Source organism: Rattus norvegicus, chromosome 6, assembly GCF_021556685.1.
Source record: "Rattus norvegicus strain SHRSP/BbbUtx chromosome 6, alternate assembly SHRSP_T2T, whole genome shotgun sequence".
NCBI classification, from domain to species: domain Eukaryota; kingdom Metazoa; phylum Chordata; class Mammalia; order Rodentia; family Muridae; genus Rattus; species Rattus norvegicus.
Genome location: NC_141539.1, coordinates 26140986 through 26167506, shown reverse-complemented (window position 1 = coordinate 26167506; position 26521 = coordinate 26140986). Strand labels below are relative to the sequence as shown.

The following is a 26521-nucleotide window of genomic DNA, read 5'->3' as shown; positions in this document are numbered from 1 at the left end:
ACTCTAATTCATTTTTAGCAAAACATTTTAAACATCTTACAATTACAAAAGCTAGCTGAAATTTGCTAAAATTAATAAAAGGAACATATTCATCTTTCAAGGATAGTGTTAATACTCAGAAAACCCTTATTTCAATAATAAAGTACTTTTAAAGTTAAAAAACACTTTTGGCTTATACAGTATATTTAGGTCCTGTGAGATGACTCAGAGTAAGGTGTCTGCTTTCAGGCCTGACTACTACCCAAATTTGACCTCCTAATTCCTTCTGTTAAAGGGAGTAACTAACTCCTGCAAGTTGTCCTGTGACCTTAAGACATGTGCCCCCACTCACACATACGTATCTCACACAAATACATCACACTACGATAAACATTAAAGATGTTCCATTTAGCAGAAGATACAAATTCTCTTCTATTTTCTATTTTTTTCCAGTTCACTTTCTTCTAAGAAAACCAAGTTCCTGTTTTTAGGAAGAACTAGAAAGCAAAACCTGAGAGATTAGGGAGTGGCATTAATGTAGCATGCCTCACGCGAGTAGCAACAGCTACACCCAGTGGACAGAGTCTGAGTAAAGCTTTCCAGCCATATTGTTATAAATAAGGAAATTTGGAAATAGCTTTTCCCCTTGCAGTTTGTTTTAGCTTCCAGAAAAAGGGCCACCTTTTACATAAGGAAATACTGTTCAGGAACAAAAGCCTTACTCCATAAGCTTGACACAAATGCCCAGAACAATTTAGTATGAAAATAGCTAAAATAAAACTGCCAAGGCAAGGAGAGAATGTACAGGTACTTTATTGCTCACCTCTCACACAAACACACCTCCAGCTACTTTCTTTCACAGCTTGACAGTGTTTACATGTACAAAAACCCGGCAGAAGCATCGAGTGACTTCAGTATAGACGTGGAGGGTGACTCAGCCAGGCTTCTGTCTTCTGCAGCAATAATGAAGGGCCTCCTGCACTGAGCAGGACTCGATCTCACTTCGTAGTGCACTTCCGTCACAAGAAGGGTCTCTTGTGTAAAGCAAGCCAACTTGTATTTGTAACTAGTGCATAAAACACATGTCTGCTCACCCTTTCTTCTAGCGAATTTCAAGTAAAAACAAGGTTGAAGGAGGGACTTTTGTCTTGGATGGATGCAGGTCTGTTTGAGTTGCTATACTTAACTAAGTGCCTACAGGTACTACGGTTCACAACTTAGTTTGCTTTTGTCGTGTTCATGGATTTGGCCGTGTTCGTGGATTTTGGAGGAGCATATGGTATAGTATTCCACCCACAGGATAAGGCTACTGAATGTGCTATCTGCAAAAGAGCTCACGTAATAGGAACCAACCCAACAGGTCTACCAGAAAGAAAGGTGACGAAATTTCTCTGGACAAAATGCCAATCAGGGCAGAGCTATGCTGGGAGAATAGTTTACGAAAACACACATGGGTTGTTAATGAGGAAGGTTTCCCAGCAGTAAATATAAAAAAAGTCTAGGCAAATCCTCATTTTTAAAACTTGCATATTGAAAATGTGAAAACTATTTTATTCAAGTAATTTCTTCAAAAAAGCATGTATGTTTCAACTGGATTAGTCTACTGGTCAATTAAAGGCAACTGAAATTGCCTTTAAGATTTGTTTTTCATAGAAAGACGAGATATGCTTCTTAAATAAACAGTGTTATGTAAAACTGTTTAGTAATAAAAAGAGAGAAAGAACTGAATGAAGACCGGCAAATGGTTATCCTAAGCAGAAGTATGCCTGCCACCTGTGGTCTTACATTCATTCGAAATAGATGTTGGATTCAGATTCTGAAACTAAGTTTCTATTACTTGAGCTCTAGCAAAATGTGTCTGTAGCCTCAACTAGTATAATGTCTTCCTTGTCCAAATCCAGAATGACTATACTGATAGCCTCCATGTTGGAAGTGCTGTTCAAACTGGCCCCCTTGGTGATAAGTCTGGCTCCCTCTTCCTCCCCAGCCTCCTCCCTGGCTTCCACGTCCTCCCCGACCTCCTCGACCACCTCTGCCCCCACGACCACTGCCTCGTTCGCCATGGTGCCCGCCATCTTGGTATCTATTGTCCTGCTGGTAGCCACCACCCTGGTATCCACTTCCTGTATATGAAGATGTTTGGAAACCACCATAGCCACCACCTTGGTAGCCACTGCTGTGGCCACCATGATAGCCACCAGGCTGGAAGCCCGGATCTCGATAACCGCCATCCTGGTAGCCACCTCCACTTGCACTACCTCCGTCTGTCCAGCCTCCTTGGTGCTTATTTCCTCTTCCTCCCCCTCGGCCACCGTGGTCATAGCCACCACGTCCACCTCGCCCTCCTTGTTCATGACCTCCTCGTCCTCCATATGAGGAATGTTCATAACCACCTCTCCCTCCGCCTCGGCCTCCTGCTTGCTGCTGGGGGCCATCTTGTCTCTTCTGCCACGGTGGCATCTCTGGGGGCGGAGGCTCAATTTCATTAGGTCTGCCACCTCTGTCAGGCACCCTGCCCATCAGCACCTATGGGGTAAGAAAGACAACGTAAGCGTCTCATTTTACGGACAGACAACGTACTGGAAAGGAAATCAAAAGTACTCTAGTCACCTTATTAATGGCACAGGCAGTCTTTTCTCTTATGGACCCACTGCTTGTCCTTAAAATCTTTGACAAGTCTTGTCTGGCGGCCAAAAGATGAGCAATGGAAATATTACCTTTGGGAGACAAGACTGAACGCTTTGGCTGGTAAACCTTAGCTAATTTTTCTGTTTGACTCTGTTGAAACAAAAGTGTACAAAGACAAATGTTAAAATTTAGATGGGGCACAGAAAACAAACACTACAACTAAAAAGATTAAAGATCTGAGGAGGAGTTTACTGGGTTCCAGATGGTAGGAAATCATTTTAGACTCTGTATTGTTTCTCGTACTTAAGAATTCCAACTTGTTGAAAGAGCAGGCAGTGAGGGCAGGCGGGGCTGGGTCACCTGGAAGTTCTCCTTTCAGGAGTTTAGGGACGGTGTCTATAAACAATTCCTTCAGCTTACCTTAGCTCTGTCAGACCAGCCAAAGGACTGGACAGTGACATCCAAACGTTTGATTAGCAGCTTCCTCCGAACTTCATATTCATTGGCTATGGCTTGGTTAATGGCTTCTATCTTTTCCTAAAGCACAATTTAAGCAACCAGTTAGGATCTATGCCATGTGCCTGGACCCCTTAAAGAAGAACTGATGCCTTCACAAGTGACTCCCCAGCATTCCCCACACGGCCCTTCCCACTGGCTAATATGTGAATGGTTAGTGAAGTGACAGGATAGAAAAGTTTAGTCTCAAACAATAATAGAGGTAACTTGAGAATTCTTGGTTAGTTTTCCCATAATTCACTGTGTCACACTGGTTCAGCTCAAGCAGGTTTGGATCCATCTGGCCAGTAGAAAAAGGCGCCTCTCTCATACCAAACTTCATTTAATAAGTGCATGAAATATTTACAAATTATGAGATAAGTGCTTCAAATCACACACAAATAAAATTTGTTCTTCATAAATCTGGAGGTTTGTCAAAATATTTCAAGGATGTCCATTAGCAAATTACATATCAGAAAATATAATTTAAATCAGGTGAAATCACAGAACTTGGAAGGCTGAGGCAAGAGGATAGCCACCAATTTGAGGCCAACCTGGGCTATGAGTGCTGACATAAAGGAAGGTTCCGGAGGAAGTTGACTCAGGAGGTTCAAGACTCACCCAGTGGGCCGGTCCCATCGACTTCTTCAATAGCGGCTTTCCCACATGATTAGGTGGAACTTTTGCTAATGTTTCCTTTAACTGACACAAAAAACAAATAAATGAATAAAAAAAAAATCTAAAAGTACTATGCATCTTCCTCATTACCCAATTCCCATCATATCTTGCCATCAAAAGAAGAATCCTGACAGAAGCAATGGGAGAGGCAGTTTTGAAACATAAATGTAATGACCCATGAGATAGACACTGGCTTGTCCCACTCCTCCGTGACTAGAGAAGCATGGATCCTCCCTGGACCCGAACAGTGCCTGACACCAGGGGCCCTGACTGAGCATCAGCTGAATGATGAATGAACACAGAATACGGACTACAGATGCACTCTTGTGCCCCACAGCGTTCACCCCACGGTGAAAATGAGGCCAGCAGATATTCAGACAGGAAGTAACTTTATACGACAAATACCACTTGCTTTTACTCATCCATTTTTAAATTAAAATGGCTTGTTCCTAATCATTTACATGCATATACACACACATATATATAAATCAGTATTCTGCTGATAATGTGTGACATAAAAGTGATTCTATTTTCACACACTATGTTAGTAGTCAGCAAATTGAGTTTGCTAGGAAACACACAGACCCAAAGCAACTGGATTAGAAAACGGAACTTATTAATGTCCTTTTCTGTCCAGTCGGTAGGGGGAAGCATAGTAATAATGACAAACGCTATAAAAATCGCCTCAAAGTTCAATCATTTTATAAAGGACTTAAGAATCTTAGTTATTTTTACATATATCTAACTTACTTTAGCTTCTGAACCAAAGTATAAAGTTTCATTTTTTAAAAAGAACATGTCAATGTTTAAAAATAACAAAACCAAAAGCCCACTAAAATATTAATTTCTCTTTAAGGTATCTAGGATTTAAAACCCAAAACTCATTTATTAACATTCCTTATTAATATGTAAATTAGGTTCCCATTAAGAGAAATAGAGTAAATGTTTCATTTCAAGCAAACGTAGGACTATGCCTTTAATACGCTACGATCGGTACTAAAGGGCTTACTTTTTTCTCAATCCCGCTGAAGAATTGGAACATAGTTATATTGGCTGGAGGTTTGGACATTCCTAGAGCAATACATATGCCTTTCAACTCTTGAAAGACCTCACTACCGCCTCCTTCTTGAGCTTTTTTTGGAGGAGCATTCACACAGAGCATTCTGGCAGCTTCTAGTTCTGAGATGAGGTATGCTGAAGTAAACAAAATAAGATTTCAAAATAAGATACTACAGTTAATAGCCATCAGTCTGGAGTCACAACGCTATGAGCTACTGATACGTAACTTTTAAAGCTGCAAGAATGGACAGAACAAGAGATGAAAACCACTGTTACCTGCTAACAACGTGTAACATTACACTGCTTATGTAACTCAGGTATTCACGGACTGTTTACAGGTTAATCAACATCAGGCAATAGTTTGAAACTGGAGACCAAGGCTGCTTACGCCTAAAGATCTAGATTCTTGCATTTCATCATGCTACCTCTAGAACAGGGGTTGGCATCTGTTAAAAATTTTGCACAAGGTGAAAAATGGCCAATTTCCACTTTGAAGATGCAGGCACAATGACAAAACTGTCCCTATCTCTCTCATGATCAGTCTGTCTAGAACTGGTCAGGACTATCCTAAGTGTAAAGATGCTGGGCTTTCTAAGGGTCTCCTCTCATTTCTCCAGTGGCCTTACTCACCTGCTAGGGGCTGTCTCGTTGGCCCTTCCCAAATGCCCTCCCTCTCCACATTACTCACCTTCTTCCCCACCAAAACAACAAAGCTTTCAAACCATTTCTGCTTTTCAGTATCTTTTCATGTGTGTATGCATTCATGTGTGCATACCACAGCACATGGATGGAGTTCAGAGGACACTTTGCATAGTTCTCTTAACTATGGGGGTTGGCAGTTTGAACTCCTATGTCAGTCAGTCTTGGTGGGAAGAACCTGTACCCCTGGAGCCATCCCTTGGGCTGGCTCCTTTTGTTAGCATTCCCTTTGTGCTCAATGTTCCCTTGTGAACTGTTTTAGCTGATTATACATGAGGGCCACATCTCACGTAATTCAGCAGAAGCCTAACTAGTAACTGACATTCCTATAGCTGTCTCAAAGACACTTCTGTCTACGCCGTAGGGTTTCCAAGCATTCAGCAAAGTCTGCTTCTGCTCTTTAGGGAGGTGTTTTCTAGGCTTTTCAGTCCTATCAGAATCAGCAAAGCGTGGTCAGCCTAAATATGCCCGTTGCTGTCCTCAGACGGACGCCAAGGGGGTCATGATTTTGCTAAATCATTTCTTAGACGCCGTCAACTCCTATTCTAAACTAATAAATACAGCCGAGTGTCTGCAGAGGACATTCCACGTGGCTTTAGTGAATCTTAGCATGCTCCATGCAGTAAGCTATACTTGGGTGTTAAGACAATGAAAAAGCAAACTCTGTGGTTATGAACGTAACTGATGCCGTTGTAAACAGGTTTTTACCAGTGTCCTGACACTTGCTTTCATACATCGCTGACTGTGTTTCTGTAGAGACCCAGGAGGTTGGTAGTTGCCACTGAGACCTCATAGTATGCCTAGCTGGGGCTATTCAGTGTCTGGCCCTTTAATAAAGTTTGCCAACCCTTGTTCTGGAAAATCATATAACATATGATTTAATATACTGGTTGTCTAAATTTGGGATGAGATAGTCCGTCATTCCGGAAACTAACTAATACCATCACATGACTAAAACTAAAGCAACTGACACAGTCACAGCACTAGAAAGGCACTGTGGGAATACTATAAACCCCCAAATCAAAGATGACTTTACTGACAATCTACTCGAGAATCAAAATGTCTTCCCCTTCATCTAGGAGCTCAAACTTAACCTAGCTATGAATATAAAACGAGAACCAGAGAAGGCCAGTGAACAGCCCAGAGTCCCTAAACCTAAAGACTATACTCTATTCTGGCAGTTCCAATGAGGTTCACTTAATTCCTCCTAAGTACCATGTGCTAAACAACTCAGATCAGGGCAGCAGGGTGCTGGGAGGAGGACAATCCTGGCATCGCGATGCGACAAAACTGACACTGGGCACAGTAGAAAGTAACACGGAGCACCAATGAGCACGTGTCTGAAATGCTACAAGGAAAGAGGTTATACACTGACAGCAGTGTTGGCTGCAGTGACAAGGACAAGGAACGGGACCAGTGTGCCTTGTGAAGGATGTAAAAGGAGAGCAACCTTCAGCCGCTTCACACTTCACTTATTTACAGGAGGGGCATGTGGTTGTGCACTCTTGATAAGCTCTTTAGGGATCAGCTCTTAAAAATAAAGTTTATAATTATGACCCCAATTCCAAAATTAGTCAGTAGAGTCTGCTTAAGAACTAGCGAGGAGTTAAAAGCACTTTATAAAGATTTACAGTCATTGTGGTTTCTTAGATGTCAGTAGGAAGAAGGCTGAGTTCTATGGAAGACTCAGCTTTCTGGAGTTACTTCCAAGCATTCTGCACAGTGGGTGTTATCTCCCTATGTAGAGAATGTAAGTGACAAGCACAACTAATCAGGATAAGCGATACTACAGAGAAGAGTCACTTAGACCTGTGCTACTGTGCCAGTCACAATCTGAAGGAGACCGAATAAATATATAAAAGCTAGGCATGAATTCAGTGTTTACAGCATGCAAGTCCTGACCCTGCATGCATATCCTGACCCTGCAGCAAATACCAGACAAAGGGGATGTTAAGTCACTGCAATAGTTTTTAGTTTTAAATATAATACCTACAGTACATTTTCTCAAAAACAAAAACAAACAAACAACAACAACAGACCCAACATAAAACCTTCAAAACTGTGGTTTGAATATTTTGAGACTCCACAGTACAGCTATAAATACAAACAAACTTTCTGGACTATGATTGTCATAGGACGTTCAGTTAACCAAAGCTGAATCTAGCTCACTTTCAGAATGCGAAGGTTCTGAGTTGACATTACTGCTGGAGCTTACTGGGAAGTTTATATAACGCAATACAATGTATGAGTCTATTGACTGTATATCTTTTTAAAAGACAGGAAGGAAAGAACTTTTCATAAAAAAAAAAAAAAAAAAAAAAAAAAAAAGATGTTCCACAATGATCAGTGGTAGAGGAGCCATTTAAGTGCTGACCATGTATACTCAGAAACAAATTCAAAGAAACCCCAGTAAACAAAACACCTTTACATCACCATCATGCGAGCACTGCTTCTTGCCTAACACTTCCTTGTCTCCACAGGCTTGCATCTACTAAATGTGTGCTTTCCATCTAGAATGCATGTTTAGGGTGGCACACTGGCATGAAACTCCAGCATCTCCACTGGCCAGCAAGGGAGAGGTGCAGCAGCTAGAGGAGTGCCAAAGCAGAGGCTGGGAGAGGTCAGTTATCCAACCAGAGCGCCACTGGTGTACATGCCTCCACTAGCTCTTAGCTGGAAATGTAGCTAAGTCTTCTTTTAAAAAGGACAGGGTTTGAATTAAAGTCACAACAAGCAAAATGCAACAACAACAACAACAACAACAACAACAACAACACACATAATACTTATGGAAAAGAGACAAAATAGCTACATTCTAGTTGCCATGAACTTACTGAGCAAAAGGAGGCAGTTCTTCTGAACAAGAAGGCGCTTGGTCACATCCCCAGATGTCAGACAAGGATATGGGCAGTTCATCTCCCCAAGTAGCCCACTCACCTCAAGCTGGAATTCTTCAGCTTCACTTGGACCTTGGGAGGATTAAAATAATTTTGGCAGCATTAGTCTCAAAATGGAATCCCCACTAGGCTTTTCCTGTCTCAGCTCTTCTCCTAATCTATCCTTTCTCACACCACCACAAAACCCTTTTATAGTGTGCATTGGGCTCGCCCCTTACTTGACAGTCAAGCTGTTAGTTATTATTCTGTGTGTGTGTAAGTGTGCGCAAGTCAGAAGGACTGTGGAGCTGCTTCTCTCCTCCAACCTTTACGGTGGGCTGCAGGGACCAAACGCAGGTCACCAGGGTTGCATGCCAACTGCTTTTCCTGCTGAGCTACAGCTCACCAGCTCTACCTGAGCATTTTCAATGGCTCTAACTGTATACCTCAGCGGTTCCCCCACCTGCCGTCAAGGACTCTGACTGTTCGTGTCTGCCTTTTCCAGTGCATCCAGTCACAACCGTCTGTGCCAATCCCACAAACACTGGCTCTACTAAGCCACGCCGTTTTCCTCAGTGTCCCAGGGAAGCCCAGCTCACAGTTACTTTTGAGCCTTTATTTAAGCTATGACTGACAGGGTGACTGTGCCCTTCTTTACTAGTGAATCTCCCTCATCCATCCAAGCCCTCTGCGCTTCTCCACGAGGCCTCCCTAATACTCTTGCGCTCATTGATTTCTTCCTCCTGTGAACCACAAAAGCAAGGGTTCAATTACTGTGCAATCAGCAGTTGTTTTCACTTGTACTTCATATTCTCAGTTAATTGAAACCAGAAGGCAGCAAACATGACTTACAGCTCTGTATTTCATAACATGGGAAAAAAAAAAAAAAAAGGAGATTGGAGAGATGGTTCAGCAGTTAAGAGAACTGGCTGGTCTTCCAGAGGACCTGAGTTCAATTCCTAGCACCCACATGGCAGCTCACAACCATCTGTAACTCCTGTTCCAGGGGATCCAAAACCCTCACACAGATATTCATGCAATCAAATCACCAATGTACACAAAATAAAAATAAATATATATAAAAAAATTTTGAGGGGTTGGGGATTTAGCTCAGTGATAGAGTGCTTGCTTAGCAAGCGCAAGGCCCTGGGTTCAGTTCCCAGCTCCGAAAAAAAAGAAAAAAATTTTTTTGAGGTTTAATGGGTAAGTGGGGGATGGGTGTCATCTTCACTATTTTGACTGCTCTCTTCTCAATATTGCAGATGGATAGAAATTAATAAGCCTTAGAGTCATTTTCAAGTCCCAAGTCCATTTTTTCCTCATGTGTTTATCAAACTGTGCTTGTCAACCCTAAAGGTCCACAGAGCTCCATTAGAGGCAGCTGGAAGATGAGGAGGTGAGAGAAGAGGGGGCACCATCAGAGTTTATCAGCTATGACCGAAGCATCCCAGAGATCCACAAGGCTCTTACTAAAAGCTGGAGATGAGGAAGAGCTGTGCTAACCCTTCCCTCCCTCTATACAAGCAGAGCAACCACTCTTAACCTGTTTTATGTGTTCTGTTAAAAACAGTAACAGTATCCAAACAGCATCTTAAAGGTTTTTACAAATCAGACACAGTAAGTGGCAAACTGCCAAAGTGGTTAAAAGCACTGCTCCCCAGTGTCTCCTGATGCTTTGTGGTTGAAGCCTGATTATATGACCCCAGGCAATGTACCTAATTTCTTTGTCCTTTTGTCACTGACTGCATAAGAGTAATAAAAGCTAACTCATAGAACTGCCCTGAGGTCTAAATGAGTTGACCAGTACTGCTGAGAACACAAGGCGTGTAATAAACATATGCTACCATTATTATTATGACACTAGATCTTGTTAATTGAATTAGTCAAACATGGGCTAAACAACACGGCCAACCTGCACATATTAAATATACTAATGGGCCAGGTGTGGAAAGTCCAGCACTTAGGAGGCTGATGCAAAATTACCTCAAACCGGCCTGCACTCTGAGAGACATGTCTGAGTTACACAATTCCCTGGGTCTCAAACATACCAAGAAATAAAATGTACATCAGCAAGTGAGAGTGAGCTCTTCAAAATGGGATTACACTGTCCCAGGGGTACACTAACAGGCAGACAGTCTTACTTCCTATCCATTAGAACTTTACCTATGACAGGAAGAAGTTGAAGGTGGAGTGTCAGGTTCCAAGCTCATTCAGAGTCAACAAACTAGTGATAAATGCCAAGAAAACAGGCAAACAAGAAAACTGGTGCTCTCAACTCTACAATCAGGGGTGCTGCACCTGGTTACAATGGTGGGTTCCAGTGATATGACAGTGGTCTAACGGAGTGTCCCCATTCTTCCCAAGCACAGTATAGTTACAATGCACACATGGCATACTGCACACAGACCTGGAATCTGGTAGACCTAAAAGAAGAACATCCTAAATTCTAGTAGACACCAATCCAGGATTTCACAATTCAAGTTTCACAAAATACAGACAGCGTGGGTCAAGCCTATAATCCCAGCAGTCATCAGGTTGAGGCCGAAAGATCGTGAGTTCAAGACCAAGCTGTGCTACATGGTAAACCCTGTTAAAAACAAACAAAACAAAGGCAAGCACATATATTTATATATGTACTCTATAGTTTTCTGTTTCAGTAAAAGGATCTTTTCAGTCTCTGCATAGATTTTTACTGTTGTAGCCTTATATTTAGAATTATCTTGAAAACAGCAACAACATCAAAATCACTCTGTGTGTGTGTGTGTGTGTGTGTGTGTGTGTGTGTGTGTGTGTGTGTGGTGTGTATGTGTGTGTGCTAGGGAGCCCAGGGCTTGACATGTTTCTTTCCAGTTAACAAAACTTTTAAAACTTTAGCTCTAACAGTAATAATGTCTGTTCACAATGCCCGACTCTACGTTTAAAAAGAGAAGAATTACTCACTGTTAGTTGCCTGCACATTTTCTTCTAGTTTACAGAGGACTCTTAATTCAGACACCAGCCAAGCACAGAGTTTGGTAAACTCAGGGGAAGCGGCTCCAGCAGAGACGGCCTGCAACAGTGCACCATCATCCAACAATGGGCCCTTGTAACTGGTGACGAAGAAAGTGCATTTCAGAGGAAAAATCAACGTGCAGTATGTTGCAGGTAAAACACATCTGCTTGTTGCTTATGCAAAGAAACAATATGCATGTGGTACACATATGTACATACAGGCAAATACTTATAGACATGAAAAAAAATCTTTAAAAAGTTTTAAATGAAGAAAAAGTCAAGCTGGACATGATGGAACAATCCTTAATCTCAGCCCTTGGGAAACAGAGAAGAACCTTTGCCTACAGCAACAGTGACATCCACACAGTGAGGTCCTCAGAACAAAACAACAAAGTCACCAACCAAATGATGACTGCAACTCAAACCTTTGGAACACGTGAGGGCTGGGGATGCAGCTTGGGCGGGAGAGTGCTGGCCTAGCAGACATGGTTTAGATCCCAACACTTTATAAATTGAGCGTAGTGGCACTCACTAGTAATCTTAGCACTGGAGAGCTGGAGGCATGAGGATCAATCGTTCAAGGTCGTTTGCGAAGAGTTCAAAGCCAGCCTAAGATACAGGAGACACTGTCTTAAACAGTGTCCCCTTCAAAACAAACCCCCTAAAACTCAATGTAGAAACCCCACCATATCTATGAATGCAATGAACACAGTCAACTTTTACACACTCACTGAAAGCTTCTTGGCAGTTTACTCTCTTACCATAATTAATTAGATTTTATTCTGGAGATTTGCTTAGGAACCTTTCCAAGTAATCATTTATTTTATAAATATGTCTTTTGAACTTTTTTTTCCCCCCTTAAGACAGGGTCTCATGCTGCCCAGGCATAAGAATTTAAGAGTAATCAGAACAGGGTGTTCTGGCATTAATATAATACCAACTACTCAAGAGTCTGAAGCAGGGAAATCAAGAGTTTGAGGCCAACCCAGGAAACTTAGCAAGATCTGTCTTAATGAATCAATCAAAGACGCAATCACGCACTCTTCGATTATACATTGTTGGGCTTGTGAGATGGCTCAGCAGGTGCTGGCCGCCAAGGCTTGACCACACCATACAAGAAGAAAATCAACTGCAAACTGTCTCTGACTTCAACAAGTACACACATAAATAAGTGTAGTGTTTTTTTAAAGACAACAATCTCTCTATATAATCCTGGCTGTCTTAGAACTTAATATGTAGATCAGATTGGCCTCAAACTCATGGAAATCTGCCTGCTTCTTCCCCCTGGCATCAAAGAATGCGCTACTGTGCCCAGTATAAAACAAACAAACAAACACAGAGCAGCTTAGTTAAGATTATATTCTTTTAAGTGAAATATTAAATAAAAATATTGTCATCAAGGACATACATTAAAAATACTTAACATGATATTCAGGGGTCTGGATCCTTTGAGATTCTTTTAAATATGCCTATGTTTACTATGAAATGGATTAGAAAGAAATCTTTCACACTCACAAAAAATCATACATCATCCTGCAACTAGATAAAAGGGGGGTGGGGGTTGGAGAGCTGGCTCAGTGGTTACTCACAACCATCTGTAATGGGATCCAGTGCCCTCTTCTGGTGTGTCTGAAGACAGCTACAGTGTACTCATATACATAGAATAAATAAATCTTAAAAAAAAAAAAAAAAAAGGGATGGCCAGAGGGGACGAGTTGGAGGAATGGCTCAGCAGGTGAGGACACTTGCTGCTTTTGTAGAGGGCCAGCAGGGTTCAGTTCCCAGCATCCACATTGGTCAGCTGACAACTTCATATAACTCTAGTATAGGGGATCTGGCTTCTGCTTCTGGCCTCCTGAGGTATCAAGCATACGCATGGTACACACTGACAAACACGCACGTATACATAAAAACAAAACACGGTCGATAGAAGAGACATTTGAATAAAAGGCCCAGGCTTAGAAAGTCCTCCTTGTGCTCCACATTCAGTCAACAGTAGCTGCTACTGTGTGCTAGGTTAGAGATAAAAGATAGCATTTGCTGTTCTGGAGGCAGATGCTGATAGATCTCTGAGTTCGAGGCCAGCCTGGACTACAGAGCTAGTTCCAGCACAGCCAGGGCTACACAGAGAGACCTGTCTTGAAAAACCAAAAGAAAAAAGATAGTATTCAACTGTAATTTTGGAGCAAGTTCTTTAAAAATACACAGTAATCAGCTAATGATGACTTTTAATAATGCTTGAATGAAACCACACTACGTTAAAATTAATTTAACTTTCAGAAAAACTCCAGTTTATATTACAATGCAACCTAACTATTTATTTGAGGGCAACTGTTGCAGGAATAATTCGTTATAGTGAGCCAGACCAGAAAACATCATTAGGATCAAAGAACAGTAATGGGAAGCCATTTCACCCATGGCTGCTAGTTAGTTATCTTCGCCTGCACAGAATGCCCCTCGCCTCTTGTTCCACTCCTTCAACACTGCCTTTTCAAGGGAAGAGACCTTCCTCAGGGCTTCTCATTGTATGCTTCTCAGAGCTTCCACATGAACTTATAGCCCAAGGAAAAGCCCCACACTGGCACAGAGCAAGTGTCCCTTAAAAGTGTTTACTGAGTTAGCTAATCATCTTTACACACTCGTTGAAAAGCATCCATTTTGCAGAATATGACTTCCTTATGGCCCATTGCAGGAACTAAGTTGCCAAGTCTGGGTTACTCACAAAATGTGATTCAAAGAAATGACCGTGGTGGCTCAGGTTAACAATGATAGCAACTTTGCTTCCTTTATGGTCAGTACGTACGGACTAGGTCACCAAGCTACTCACATGAGTTGAGCTTTGGATACCTCAAGGTATCCTTCCCTAAATAAGGTTTCTCTCAGGAATTTCCTAAGCCTAAAATTAAGCTTTGATAAGGGACTACAGTTAAAAAAGTACAACTATCAGCAGGGGATGGGAGCTCACTCCTTTAATCCTAGCAGTCAGGTGCCAGAGGAAGGAGGACCTCTGTGAGTCAGATCTACACCGCCAGGGTTTTATTGCCGCACCACCTCAAAAACTAGCTAACTGTGCTTATTTTCCCCTGAAGTTAACCACAGGCAAATACTTAATCATGTCGGGTTTTGTTTTGTTTTAGCCTAAGAGACTCCAGGTTCTCAAGTTTGAGCACCTTGATCTGGGTGGCCCAACGAGATAACTGAGCCTTATTTCCAAATTTCTAAACACTGAAGACTATGACTGGGTAATTCTCACAAGAGAGACAAGATGTAAGTATGCTGACTCTTGGTGGGTGAAGACGATCCTGGAATCTTGGGAGTTCAGCGAGGATGTGCTGGGGGTCAGAAGTCACTGACTGCGATTTCCAAAGCAGGTGGTGAAAGGTTAGGTGCACAGCTGAGCGGGCTTGAGAGCCGGCTGCATCGCCCAGGCGTGCGCTTTTGGAAGCCTAGGTGCATGCAGAGATGACTGAGCAAAGATTTTTTTTTTTTTTTTGAGAGAAGTAGGGTGGAGGACAGAAGCTCAAGACAGAAGTAGGAAATCTTGGGGCCAAGTAGGAAAGCAGATACAACTTTGGCAAACCTTTAAGTGGGGGTAGGGTGAGAGGACGGGAGGCTAGAAGAGAAAGCTTGGGGAGTGGGGGTGGTGAGAATCGGAGCCCAGACAATGACACGCATGACTGACACACGGTGCCGGTAGCCGGGCTGTAGGGTGCATCGGGGAGGACGAGGGCTGTCGGAGCCGAGTCCGCGGGGTAGGTGTGGACGTGGCACGGGGGGGTCCCTGGGCCAGCGGGAAGCTACGGCGGGAGTCGGGTGCGGCGTGGAAAGGCAGGTGGCTCCGACCGAGCGCCCGAGGAGTTCCCGGGGCTCTAGCAGAGTGGACTTTCAGAAACTCATGCCCCCGCGGTCTTACCCTAGATCTTCCAACGACTCCAAGATGTCAGTCTCCATGAGGTCACACTCCATGCTACTGTGGTATTCAAATTTCCGAGTCGTCAGGCTGCCCTCTCGCCGGCAACGCGTACACTCGCGCATGCGCTCCTTCCCCGGAACTTCCAAGTCGACAGCTGGCGCCTCAGTCTCCGCATTGCGCATGCCCTGAGCGTGCGCAAGCAGTTTGGTTCCGCCTACTGCTCCACCTCACCGGCTGAAAATGGCCGGTTCGACGCGTGCGCACTATCAGATAATGAGGCTAGCTGCCCTAAGAAGGGCAGGAAGACCGGCGGCGTGGCAGCTAGGCTCCGAGACCCAGCCAGGGGGCGCGGAGCTTTTGGAATGCGCATGTGCACAGCATGGGGCGAGGCTGGCGCGGGAGCAGCTGGAGCCAGGTCGAGCCTGGCTTTTTAGAGTGACAGCTGTAGAGTTGAAGCTGCGCGTGCTCATTTTACCTGAGAGCTACCATAGAAGGCCAAATTTGTGCGTTCTCAACCACGGCCTAGGGCAGGAGTAAAAACAATGAACTTCTGAAAAATGTCATTTGATTTTTTTTTTTTCAGTATAGCCTCTGAATTTCACGATAAGAGAGGTCTCGGCTTTCCTCAGTATGGATGCCTCAGAAAGTTGAGGCGTTTTTTTCGGAAAAGTTTTTCCTCCCTGAGCCTGCCCCAGACACCAAACATTTTATTTTAACGGGAAAGGGCATATCTTCATATCAAATACAACATATATTTGATTACATACATGCAGTTTAGACAGTGGGTCAACTTTTTGTCTGAGTTGCCTTTTTTTAAAAAAATACAGGTCTTATAGAGTCATAGCTGGCCTGGAACTCACTATGTAGACCGGGCTGGCAGTGAACGCACAGAGATTCATCTACTTTTGCCTTCCCATTGCTGAGATTAAAGGCATCCATCATTATGATCAGCGTCATTGCTTTTGGCCATCCATGCATAGATGTAGCTTTCTGTTATGATTATGTGCTTAAGAACTGTTGAATAATGAGGAAACCTTTTTCAAAGTGATGGCATAATTAGAAAATTATATTTATCTATACATTGCCATGCCATTATATTGTGTAGTCATTTGATATTAAAATTGCTCTCAAATTTTAGTTTGTGGTTTGCATTTTCACACCTGATTCATAAATATTCCCTATCCTTAGTTATGTACATTTTAGTTATTTATTTTGCATTACATTGTTTAGGAGAAAGTTATGCACCTACTTACTGTTCTAGTGACTACCCTCTTGACCCACGAGTGACCTGGGTTCTCCAGGAAAGCTCCACTAAAGTTAAATGTTCTTCAAGGTGTTCTCGTTGATTCTAACTTCCTGACTGTGAAAAGTTGCAAATCCAGAATCAAGGTTCTATTGATTGTCATTAGTCACCGTAAGAGCCCACTCCTGCCCATCGCTGTCTGACCGAACCTCATTTTTGACTCTCAGGTAAAACTTTTGGAACTTGTAAACCTCCAAATAAGCTTCTGCCAAATTCAAAGCTAAGTCACCACACAGCATCTAAGTTCTCTCCACATTACTGTAAACTTCTCAACCTGCTGTTCTTGCCGACATATTTGAATAAATAATCTTTTGACTTATGACTTTGTATTGTGTAACTATACAAACAATGGAGCCAGTTCCGTGTTGGCCCATGCTATTTGGGGCAATCTGATTCTGTACCTGGGCCATCATCACTCATATTTGACTAAAAAAAAAATGGATTTTGCTCCATCTGGGGTAAGAACCGTGTTTTGCATCAGCACATTAGTGTACAGGCTTATAATGCTGTATAAACATTGTTTGCATTTTATAGATGAGCAACCTGAAGCACCAAGTCTTACCAGTCCTTAGAATTTATAAATAAGTACATTTTGGCATGAGCATATTTGCAGCCGTATACTTACTTGATTGTTCAGATAAGGATTTAAAGCAGAATGTGAACAGACAGGGAAATGAATTGTCTGAATTTGTTTGAGCCTGTATACACTGCACATGATTTTGGCATAATGGATCTTTATTATGGAAATGATGAGCATAACTAAACAGTAACAATAAAAGATGTTTTTTTAATAAAAAGATTTTATTCTTAACCCAGACCCCCTGCTGTGTTACACGAGACTGTTTTGAACACTGACATTTAATTTTTAATAAAAACCAAGCGAAGTCAAAGGCTATCATTAGAAACAAGACCCACTGTCACAGTTTTCAAACATGAACATATTTTAACTTTTGTAATGCAACAAGGGATTCCCAAAACAATCTGTAGCCTGGTTTTTATAAACACCTTTAGGCAGACATGAGTAACCTACATTTATCAAGTATGGAATTTATAAACATATTACTGTAACAGCATAGTTGAAGACTATTACATCTTTCCTCAGCTTCTCCAAAAAAAGATTTCCAATAGTGTCTGGCTCTTTCCAGGATCACAACCCTGCAATTTGCAGGTGTAAGCCCTTGTGTTTGCAGACTCTTCAGGTGACGTACTGTGTCAGAAGTCCTTACTTTTGACTAGAGAGTCAGTCAATCAGTATAAACTCCAAGACTTTGTATCTGGACTCTCGACCAAGCCAAGGAGGATTCACAGAGCCCCACGGTGGCACACACCTCATTTCAGAACAGTAGACTAAAGGCTGCAAGCAAACAATGCTGGTCCATGCCATGTCCGGGTTTGCTTTGGGTCATTCTTTGTGGAACTGAGTTTTGGTAGCCACCTTGGTACATATGAATCCCAGTAATAATGTAATATAGCCTTTCACGGTCTTGAGCACCACTCTTACTGAGCCAGGGAGAGAAGAAGAAGTTCCTGTGGAGTTCAGACGGCTGACGGTAATATCAGCCAGGGATCCTAGCAAAGATGGGTTCATCACAGCTTTCTCTGCAGCTCCAGAACCTGTTCTTATGTCCTCCCTCCCTCCCTCCCTCCCTCCCTCCCTCCCTCCCTCCCTCCCTCCTTCCGTCCTTCCCTCCTCCCTCCTCTCTCTCTCTCTCTCTCTCTCTTTCTCTCTCTCTCTCTCTCTCTCTCTCTCTCTCTCTCTCTCTCTCTCTCTCTCTCTCTCTCCTCTCTGAATATCAGTGGTGCACTTGTGCCTCACTTATACATTTGTAAAATTTATACCTAACGCATACTACAAGGTAGCCACATCTAGACATGTTTCACCTCGCGAATGTTTAGTCAGGTTTTGAAAAGTAAATTGCGGTAAGCTGGTAGACTTTTAAGGGACAATGTACCTTGTTTCTTGGTTTACCTGATAGCCGCTGCCAACCACAGCTATACTTTTATACAAATTGTTTCCTCTGGCTGGACTCCTCTTCCTTCTTCCCTGCCTGACAGATTCTTCTTGTTCAGTCTTCAAGACGAAGGCTACTTGTCAGTTTGCTTTCCTCTACCAACAAAAGCATAGTCAGCACGTCACAAGAGGCTCCCGTGTATTCTCCTTTCTGCCGGTGTATTACTGTGCTGCTCAGTTCACCTTCGATTCTGCCCCCAAGGCTGTGTGCATAGTCAGTGCTCCACACAGGAGGAATTCTCTGTTGATACAGGGTAAGATTAAACTTCCTCCACTTGCTTGGAATTTTGAGGTAACGGCATGCAACTCAACTGACTCTCATAAGCATCTGAGATACTTAAATGTGCAAGGGTTATGTACGACACACATGGCATTATACAGTTGGCTTTTACCTTCCGGATTACTTGAAACTGCCTCAGGTGACTCCATGATTAATCCTTCATAATGTGTCACTTAATTGCATTTTATTTTTATATTGCTTATAGCGAATGTTCTAATCAGTTTTCTCCTATGGTAAACATGCATACCTAGACCTTGCCTGTTACACCGAAGTGCACACAAAAGGCATCAATAACATTGATTGTTGACAAGAAAAAAAAATCTTTCCCTTTCTCATATCCAGAGTTGTTTTTTTTTCCTGAAAGAATAAAGTGATTCTTTGCACAGGAAAAATAAGTAGCCAACAGTGAATTATGCTTTGAGCACTTGGATCATTTTGGAAGTCACTCGTGTTTATTTAAAATGTGGCTATTCTGGTAGGATGCTTTATTCTTGGCTGACTTAGACTGCTATTAACAACTTTGTCCTGTGATGGTTTATGGCTTTTGGGGGGGTCTTGAGTCCTCAGGGGGCCTGCCCACTGTTCTGCAATCTGCAACTAAACACCAGGAAAGTCCAAGCATTGTGATGGAGATGCTACTGAGCTGCGGTATCACTAGAAACCGAAGGTAATTGAAGTACAAAGCCTTTACAGCCCAGTCCTGGGGAGAACTTGTACTTTGGATAGGCAAGCAGGCCAGTTTTAAATGTTCCCAGAGCATCTTCGTTTCCAATTCCTAGAAAGAATTATACTTTATTTTTCATTGCTTTTGAAATAAGATCATTGTTTACAAGCACAATGAAGGTAAAGTGAAACCAATTATATTTGAGAGTTGTTGCGTTGGATGAATTATTTAAAAAAAATCACATAAATTTAGCTCTGAAGAGAAACTTGGAAGGTTATTCTAGAAGGGTTATTCATTTAGAATCTAGCCGAATCCTTCTCAACCACTTTGAGACAGAATTGAAGCCTTCCTACTCCAGGATATTTGTTGTATTTAATAACAACCCCTTTTGTTCTGTGTCCTTTAGAATGCCAGTTCTCTGCCTGAAAGAAACTAGTCATTGATCAAGTCTCTGCTGTGACTGACACAGGCTGAATTAGTCACAGTCCATGGTTTTCAAACTTTGGTGTGCATCTAAGTTACACGGGAACTTTGAAAAACACCGACTGACTGTCTTCTCCTTGTCCAGGCTCTGGTTCAGTAGATGGGATTGAAGCCCAAAAAGTTGCATTTCTAATGACTCCCAAGTCTCCTGTAATAGCTGGTACTTCAGTCTGACAACTATAATTTGAAACTATCAGGTGATGGAAAAAATACCATGCTAATGGAACAAGGTCATGTAATGAGTTTTGGACAGGTGGAACTATTTTGAAACACTGAGCAGGATCTGTCAAATGAACAGCTAGGTGAAAGAATGGGACTGTGTGGAGAGGGCTGAGATGGAGATGTGAATGTGGGTATTTTCTTCGTACAGGACTTGAAGTTGGAATACGAAAGGCATTATCAGACGAGAGATCATAGGAAACAAATGAGGGCTGATAAGATGATGCAAAGAGCTTACTGCCAAGTTTGATGACCCAAGTTCCAACCCTTGAACCCACATGGTAGAAAGAGAAACACGACTCCTCAAAATTGGCCTCAGATCCCCATACACATGGCATGGCATATACTGTTGTTAGTAGCTTTCTCCAAGATAGAAACATTCCATCCTGAAGGGATGTTTTTAAGATAGGAAATAGACAACTCAAGATCACTTCAACTGACCAGACTCACTTCTTCCCTCAGCAGAGCATATAAAGACTACTGAGGATAACTCTTAGGCAAGCCAGGATGAAAAGTAAACTGAGACCACAGCTGCCTGGGAAACAAAGACCAGCCAAGATTCCCGGGAAAGGCTCAGATGGTCTGGACTCCTAAAAAGGACACCTCCAACCTGCTGAGCTGTCTTCAACTGTGTAGTATGCTACAAGTTTCCAGATTTTGTAAGTTGTCACTTATGCTGGGGTGGGCTTAGGTGATGCAGCTGTCAATGAGTCATTTCTGCTCCTGTAAGTAACCCTTCACCCATATTTCTGTAAGCTACACTAATACAACTCATTGGTTCACCAAGTTGGATTTTGGTGGTAGCTGTACTTTGTTCTCTTGTGGGATCTCTATCTGGGTGAGTGCTCTTCCTGGGAAAAGTCTATCATGTAGTACACACACACACACACACACACACACACACACACACACACACAAATAAACTTTCATGTATGTGATGACAAGAATGATGGGAACACAAAAGAGATACTGAAGAGAGAGACATAGCGGAGGAACCAGAAGAGAGTTGCAGTAGGAGAGCTCTGAATAGAAATTTCAAGAATGTGTCAAAGGTCTAATAGTGTTAGGGGATAGAAAGGACAGAGAGAGACATTTTCATAATCTGTATTATAAAGGGTACTCTTCTATTAAGTATTATACACAGGAATCTGTGTATACATATAATTAACAGCTTAATATGCTCACATTGTTAATGTGAACATTAGTGGCTTGTTCTTAGTCAACCAATTATATTTGTTATTTTTCTGTGCTGCAAGAAAACATCCAGAAAGAAGCAACTTAAAGAAGAAAATGTTTATTGTGGTTCACAGTTCTAGGAGACAGTCCATCATGGCAGTCACGGCAGCAGGACCCTGAGGTATTAAATGTTGTCCTTATAAGAGTTGCCTTGGTCACGGTATCTGTTCACAGTAGTAAAACCCTAAGAAGTCAGAAAATACAAAATGATGTAGGGTTCAGATTGTTTCCTTTCATTGTACACAGTCTAGGATCTCATTCCCATGGACCATCTACAGCAGGTCTTCCTATCTCCATTAGTCCAATCAATATAATCCTTTACAATCATGTCCTCTTGTGAGATGGTGGACCATTCCAGGAGACTTGGTAATGCAGAGCAGGTCTGACACCCCAGCACTCGGGTACCCACCTGAGAATGCAGGTACCTCCCTGATCCCTTCAAGATTCCTGGACTGAAATACATATCCACACTCCCCACAGGTCACATAGCCCAAAACAGTTTTCCATGCTAATGAGGTACCTAGAAGCCCTAAGGGTTTAGCCCTTCCCTGATAATCCTCTCTACAAAAGGTATTTAATCTTTGGTCCACCCTGAGGTTGGACCCATTTTCCACTATTAACAATTGATAAACGGTATGAATAAACATGGACTGTCTCTTCCATCCAAACCACAGTGGGGATCATGGAAAAGGCCTTCACCTACAGAACCACAGTCTAAGTCTCCCATAGAAGGTCTCTCTACGCTTCCAGACAATGTCTACCAAGCTAAGGACAATCATCAATGATCTAAGCCAGAGCTCCCATTTCCTGGCCAGGGGTAGTTGCCATCCTCAGTCCCTTGGGGGCCCTCCAGTGATCCTGGCCTCTTCTCCAGCCCATGTACCTCCCTGCCCCCCATCCTTCATTCTGACTCCTCTGCGTGGCACCCTAGCAGTGACTGAATGTCTGTGAATCAGAAACCCCAACTTCGGCCCCCTACATCTTAGACTGAGTTCTTCCATTCCCCTGAGCCATGTCTTGGTGCTTCCCTCAAGTCAGGTACAACAGCAGTACAGGGAGATGCCATCAAGCACTCCCTGGTGCTTTGCCTCCCCAGTGGAGTGTCCCACCTATGTGGCTATCTGAGCAGACAGGCACAACTTAGCTCTGGGGTGATTGACTGTCTTTGTCAGGCTGAAGCCTGGTTTCCCTGTGTAATCTGGCTAGAGGTGAGCTTAACACCTCCCACACACAAGGAACACCCTGCCCCCCTCCCCCTCCGACTCCCTGCCTTTTCTGGTTCTCCAAATAAAGTACAGCTTAAGAATTCAGTTCTTGCTTGTGCTCATTGACATCCATAGTGACTGGTTAGCATTAGCTAGAGTTTCAGACACAATGGGGTGCAGATATTTTTAAATACCCTGGAGTGGAAGTTCACATGGTGTTTTGATGAGGCAATCGGGCCTGTGGGAGGACGCATGATGGTTGGAGAGTGTATAAATAGGTGCCAACAGCTTTGCAAGGCTTCACTGGTTTTGCATCTTCTCGAATCTTCCCTTCCTTGAGAAAGGCACAGCAGAGAACTTCTCCTGGATCCTGGCTGGTCTTAGTTGCCCCTGCCGACTCATGCCAATTTGGTGGAGGCCGGGCAGTTTCTGCTGGATCATGCTGCTGCTGCTGATTCCTGTTTGGTATTCTGACATTACTAAACTGGACTGTTGGTATTCTGACAAACAGAGGTCGGAATTGCCTCAAAGAACTACTAAATAGATCAGCATCCTGTTTACCATCTATTCTCCCTTACTTTTGGACAGGAGGCTAGAAATGGCAGTGTGGGGTACGGGGGTTCAAAGCATTTGACAACCCTTATTAAAAGTAGGTTTTGGAAAATCTAAGCCTACCACACCCAATCAATTTGGTTACAGAGTCAAGATGACCTTAAGAAGAGCTGTTTCAGTATAACAATGCAGGCTAATGTAGCATCAGGGTACACAACATAAGCCAGGCACAACATAAGCCTGAGGCTGCTGATCTTGTGCCAGTGTATGTGTGTGGTGTGCATTTTCTGGCACATATATGTGTGTGTGCATGTGTGTGTGGTGTGCATTTGTGGCACATATGTGTGTGTTTGTGTGGTGTGCATATGTGGCACATATATATGTGTGTGTGTGTGTGTGTGTGTGTGCGCACGCGCGTGCGCGCGAGTGTGTGTGCAACATACAATGTCACGAGTTTGGAGCTAAGAAGACAACCTCTGATGTTGGTCTTTGCCTTTCACCTTGCTTGAAACAGGGCCTCATCCTCACTGAGCGTATAGCCTAGACAAGAGAACTCTGGTATTCTCTTGTCTCAACTCTTCCAGTGGGGGTGCTGAGGTCACACATGCCAGTGCTAGCATGCCCAGCTTTAATATGGGTTCTGGGGATTCCAACTCGGAGCCTCACGCGTGCCTTGCTGGTCAGGTTCTTTCCCCAGCGAGTTATTGCCTGAATCCGGAAGTTTGGCTTCGATGATACAAAGGTGAGAGAAAGAGGTGTGTTACTATCTGAGTCATAGACTCCTGTGGGGCAAGTGGAACCCTGTCACCAGACAGAAAAGCTGGAAAGGCCTAGCAGATTGAGGAATTCCAGCAATTCCAGCAATTCTCATAGCTGAGAACTGTAGGCTTTCGAATCTACTCCCAATCAGATTCCTGTCCTAGAGCGCATTGCCACGACATCTCACTAAGAGAACTGTGACAACTGGTCATGTTGTAGTATAGAAACCTAGAGTTCTCCGTGGTAATGAGGTATCTAGATGGGCCCTGAGGCTTTAGCCAATAATCTTCCCTTCCCAGGCATTCCTTCATGCAAAAGATATTTAATCTCTTGTTCACCCTGGGTAAGTCACATGCACCTTTTCCCACTATGAATAAACCGTTTGGTCAAGCAGGAACTCTGTCTCCTTTGTCAAGGACTGCTGTGGGGGAAGGCCTTCGTCACACCAAGCAGTGCCTAAGTCTCCAGAGAAGGCACAGCCACACTCCCGGCACTCACCCTGAGCTACGTCTGATTTCCCCTCGCCCTGGGATCATCTCAGGCCCTAGGGCTCAGTTCTCAACTCTGTGTCTGGGTACCCAGGAGTTTGAGAACCACAGCAGCTGACCCAGACCCTGTCTGTTTCACATCAGAGAAACATGGGCTGTGCTTCTTTTCCCCTGAGCTTCGTGATGGCATCCCATGAGCCCAGCACCCTGGTGGCGATGAAAAAGGATCAGAGCCTAGGGCCTCTGTATTTTGCCTTCCCAATCCTCATTCTGACACCTCAGTGGCAAAGTGAAACGCAGACCCCCAGACTCCAGGGTCTAAGAAATTTCACTTATTTTACTTTTTGCAATCGGAACATATTTACAAGCTAGTAAATGGGACCCGAGAGTAAAGGAGTTTATGAAAGCAATGAGAAGAGAAAAAAGTCATTTTTTTTAAAAAATGTTGTCAGGGAAAGAATCCAAATTCTTAGTATGTGGATGAAGAGTGGCGACTGGCCGAATCTCAAACCCATGTTACTGAGTTGAAAAGCAGCTGTGAAAATAGTCCTTGCGATAGAAATTTCACACGATCTAATGATATTTGGCTTTAGGCATCCATGTGAGAAGCGGAATATTAGAAAGCAATGTAAGCTACTATTAGCTGGTTTTGCAAGGTATTATTAGAAAGACATTAACTCAGAAAAGCAACTGCTACGTGCAAACCGGAATGCAAAGCAGAGAATGCTATTTACGATAAAGGGGTGGTGAGTGAGGGCAGGAGAGTGGAAAACGGGGTTTGGAGGCGCTCAGACCCTTGTCCCCACTCTTCTCTAGAGACCTAGCTGCTGTGGCGAGATGTGTTTGCATTTCCTGAGACTAGGCAATGACTCCTAGAACTTTTCTTATACCTGCAGGGTATCCTCTTAGAAGTAGCATTTTTTTAGTAAAAGCATTAACCTGACAGTCAAACAAGGTCCATCTCTCATCTTTGTCACTGTCCTCCTGAGTTAGCCTCCCCACCACATTCACTATTGGTCGAGGCCACCTCTTTTGTGGTCCTCATAACCTGTCCCTTAAAAATGTTGTGTGTTAAATTCCATCTAGGTAGTCATGGCACTCTGTTTAACTGAGCACACTGGGGATTATCTGCAATATCAGCTACTCTGAGGTCTGACCAAAAGGGGTGAAGGTTGGAAACCAGTCTGGGCAGCACCATGATGAACTCCCTTATTTTGTGAAAGTAATAGAAAACCCGGGGATTGAGTCATCAATGCATTTTTATAAAGTTTCATAAAAACCTACTCTAGAGTATCAGATTTAACGAATATCTAAGACCCAGGGCATCCTGATGTCTCCTTGCTAGTGCATTAAACAAGAGATCAATTATTAATTAGAAAGTGGTGTTTAGTGTTTGAGACTAACAAAAAGTTATTCCGTATTGTAGATGTTGGACAGTGGTGAAGTGTGTGCTGAGCCTACATGAACCCCTGGATTCCTTCTCAGCACCTTAAAAACAAACAGCGACAATAACTTGGTGGTTTAAGCTGCTCCAATAGCCTCTTCTCAACCAATCTCAGACTAAAACAGTCTGAAACTCCCCAAGATCTGCTTGATTTGTTTTGACTTGAATTGATGGAATTTCATTGAAAAATTAACTGTTCCAAAGATTTCCCCTAAATATCATTTTTTAGCTTGCAAAGAGATAAAGAAAACCAAAACCAAAACAAAACAAAAAGCAGACACAGGTCTTCTAAATGCAATGATTCATTAAAACGATATTATATTTTAGTGTTTGGTGAGAGCGATCAACATTGCCTGTCTTCTTCTTTGCTTCTATTGCATTTATGTTTTTCTGCTGTGGCTAAACAATAAAGAAGACCTTATCTCTCCTGTGTTAGTTATTCACGACTCTACCCCTTAAAGCAGCATAGTGAACAACTAATGCGTTGGAAGGATATTATGGTTCAGCATTCAAAATGTATACGCCACGTTGGCATTTTGGTTATTTAAAGGTCAAGGCA

The 26521-nt window shown here is 42.9% G+C and overlaps 1 protein-coding gene across 2 annotated transcripts; it reads right to left on the bottom strand.

The window, feature by feature from the left end:
- Positions 1 to 776: 776 nt before the first annotated feature.
- On the bottom strand, positions 777 to 15440 carry Fam98a (family with sequence similarity 98, member A). 2 transcript variants are annotated; one of them, NM_001014073.2, is given in 8 exon segments: positions 777 to 2505; positions 2590 to 2757; positions 3028 to 3144; positions 3724 to 3804; positions 4790 to 4974; positions 8373 to 8507; positions 11355 to 11503; positions 15319 to 15440. In NM_001014073.2, coding segments are annotated over 8 exon segments (1548 nt in total). In that variant the 5' UTR covers positions 15372 to 15440; the 3' UTR covers positions 777 to 1845.
- Positions 15441 to 26521: the final 11081 nt, after the last annotated feature.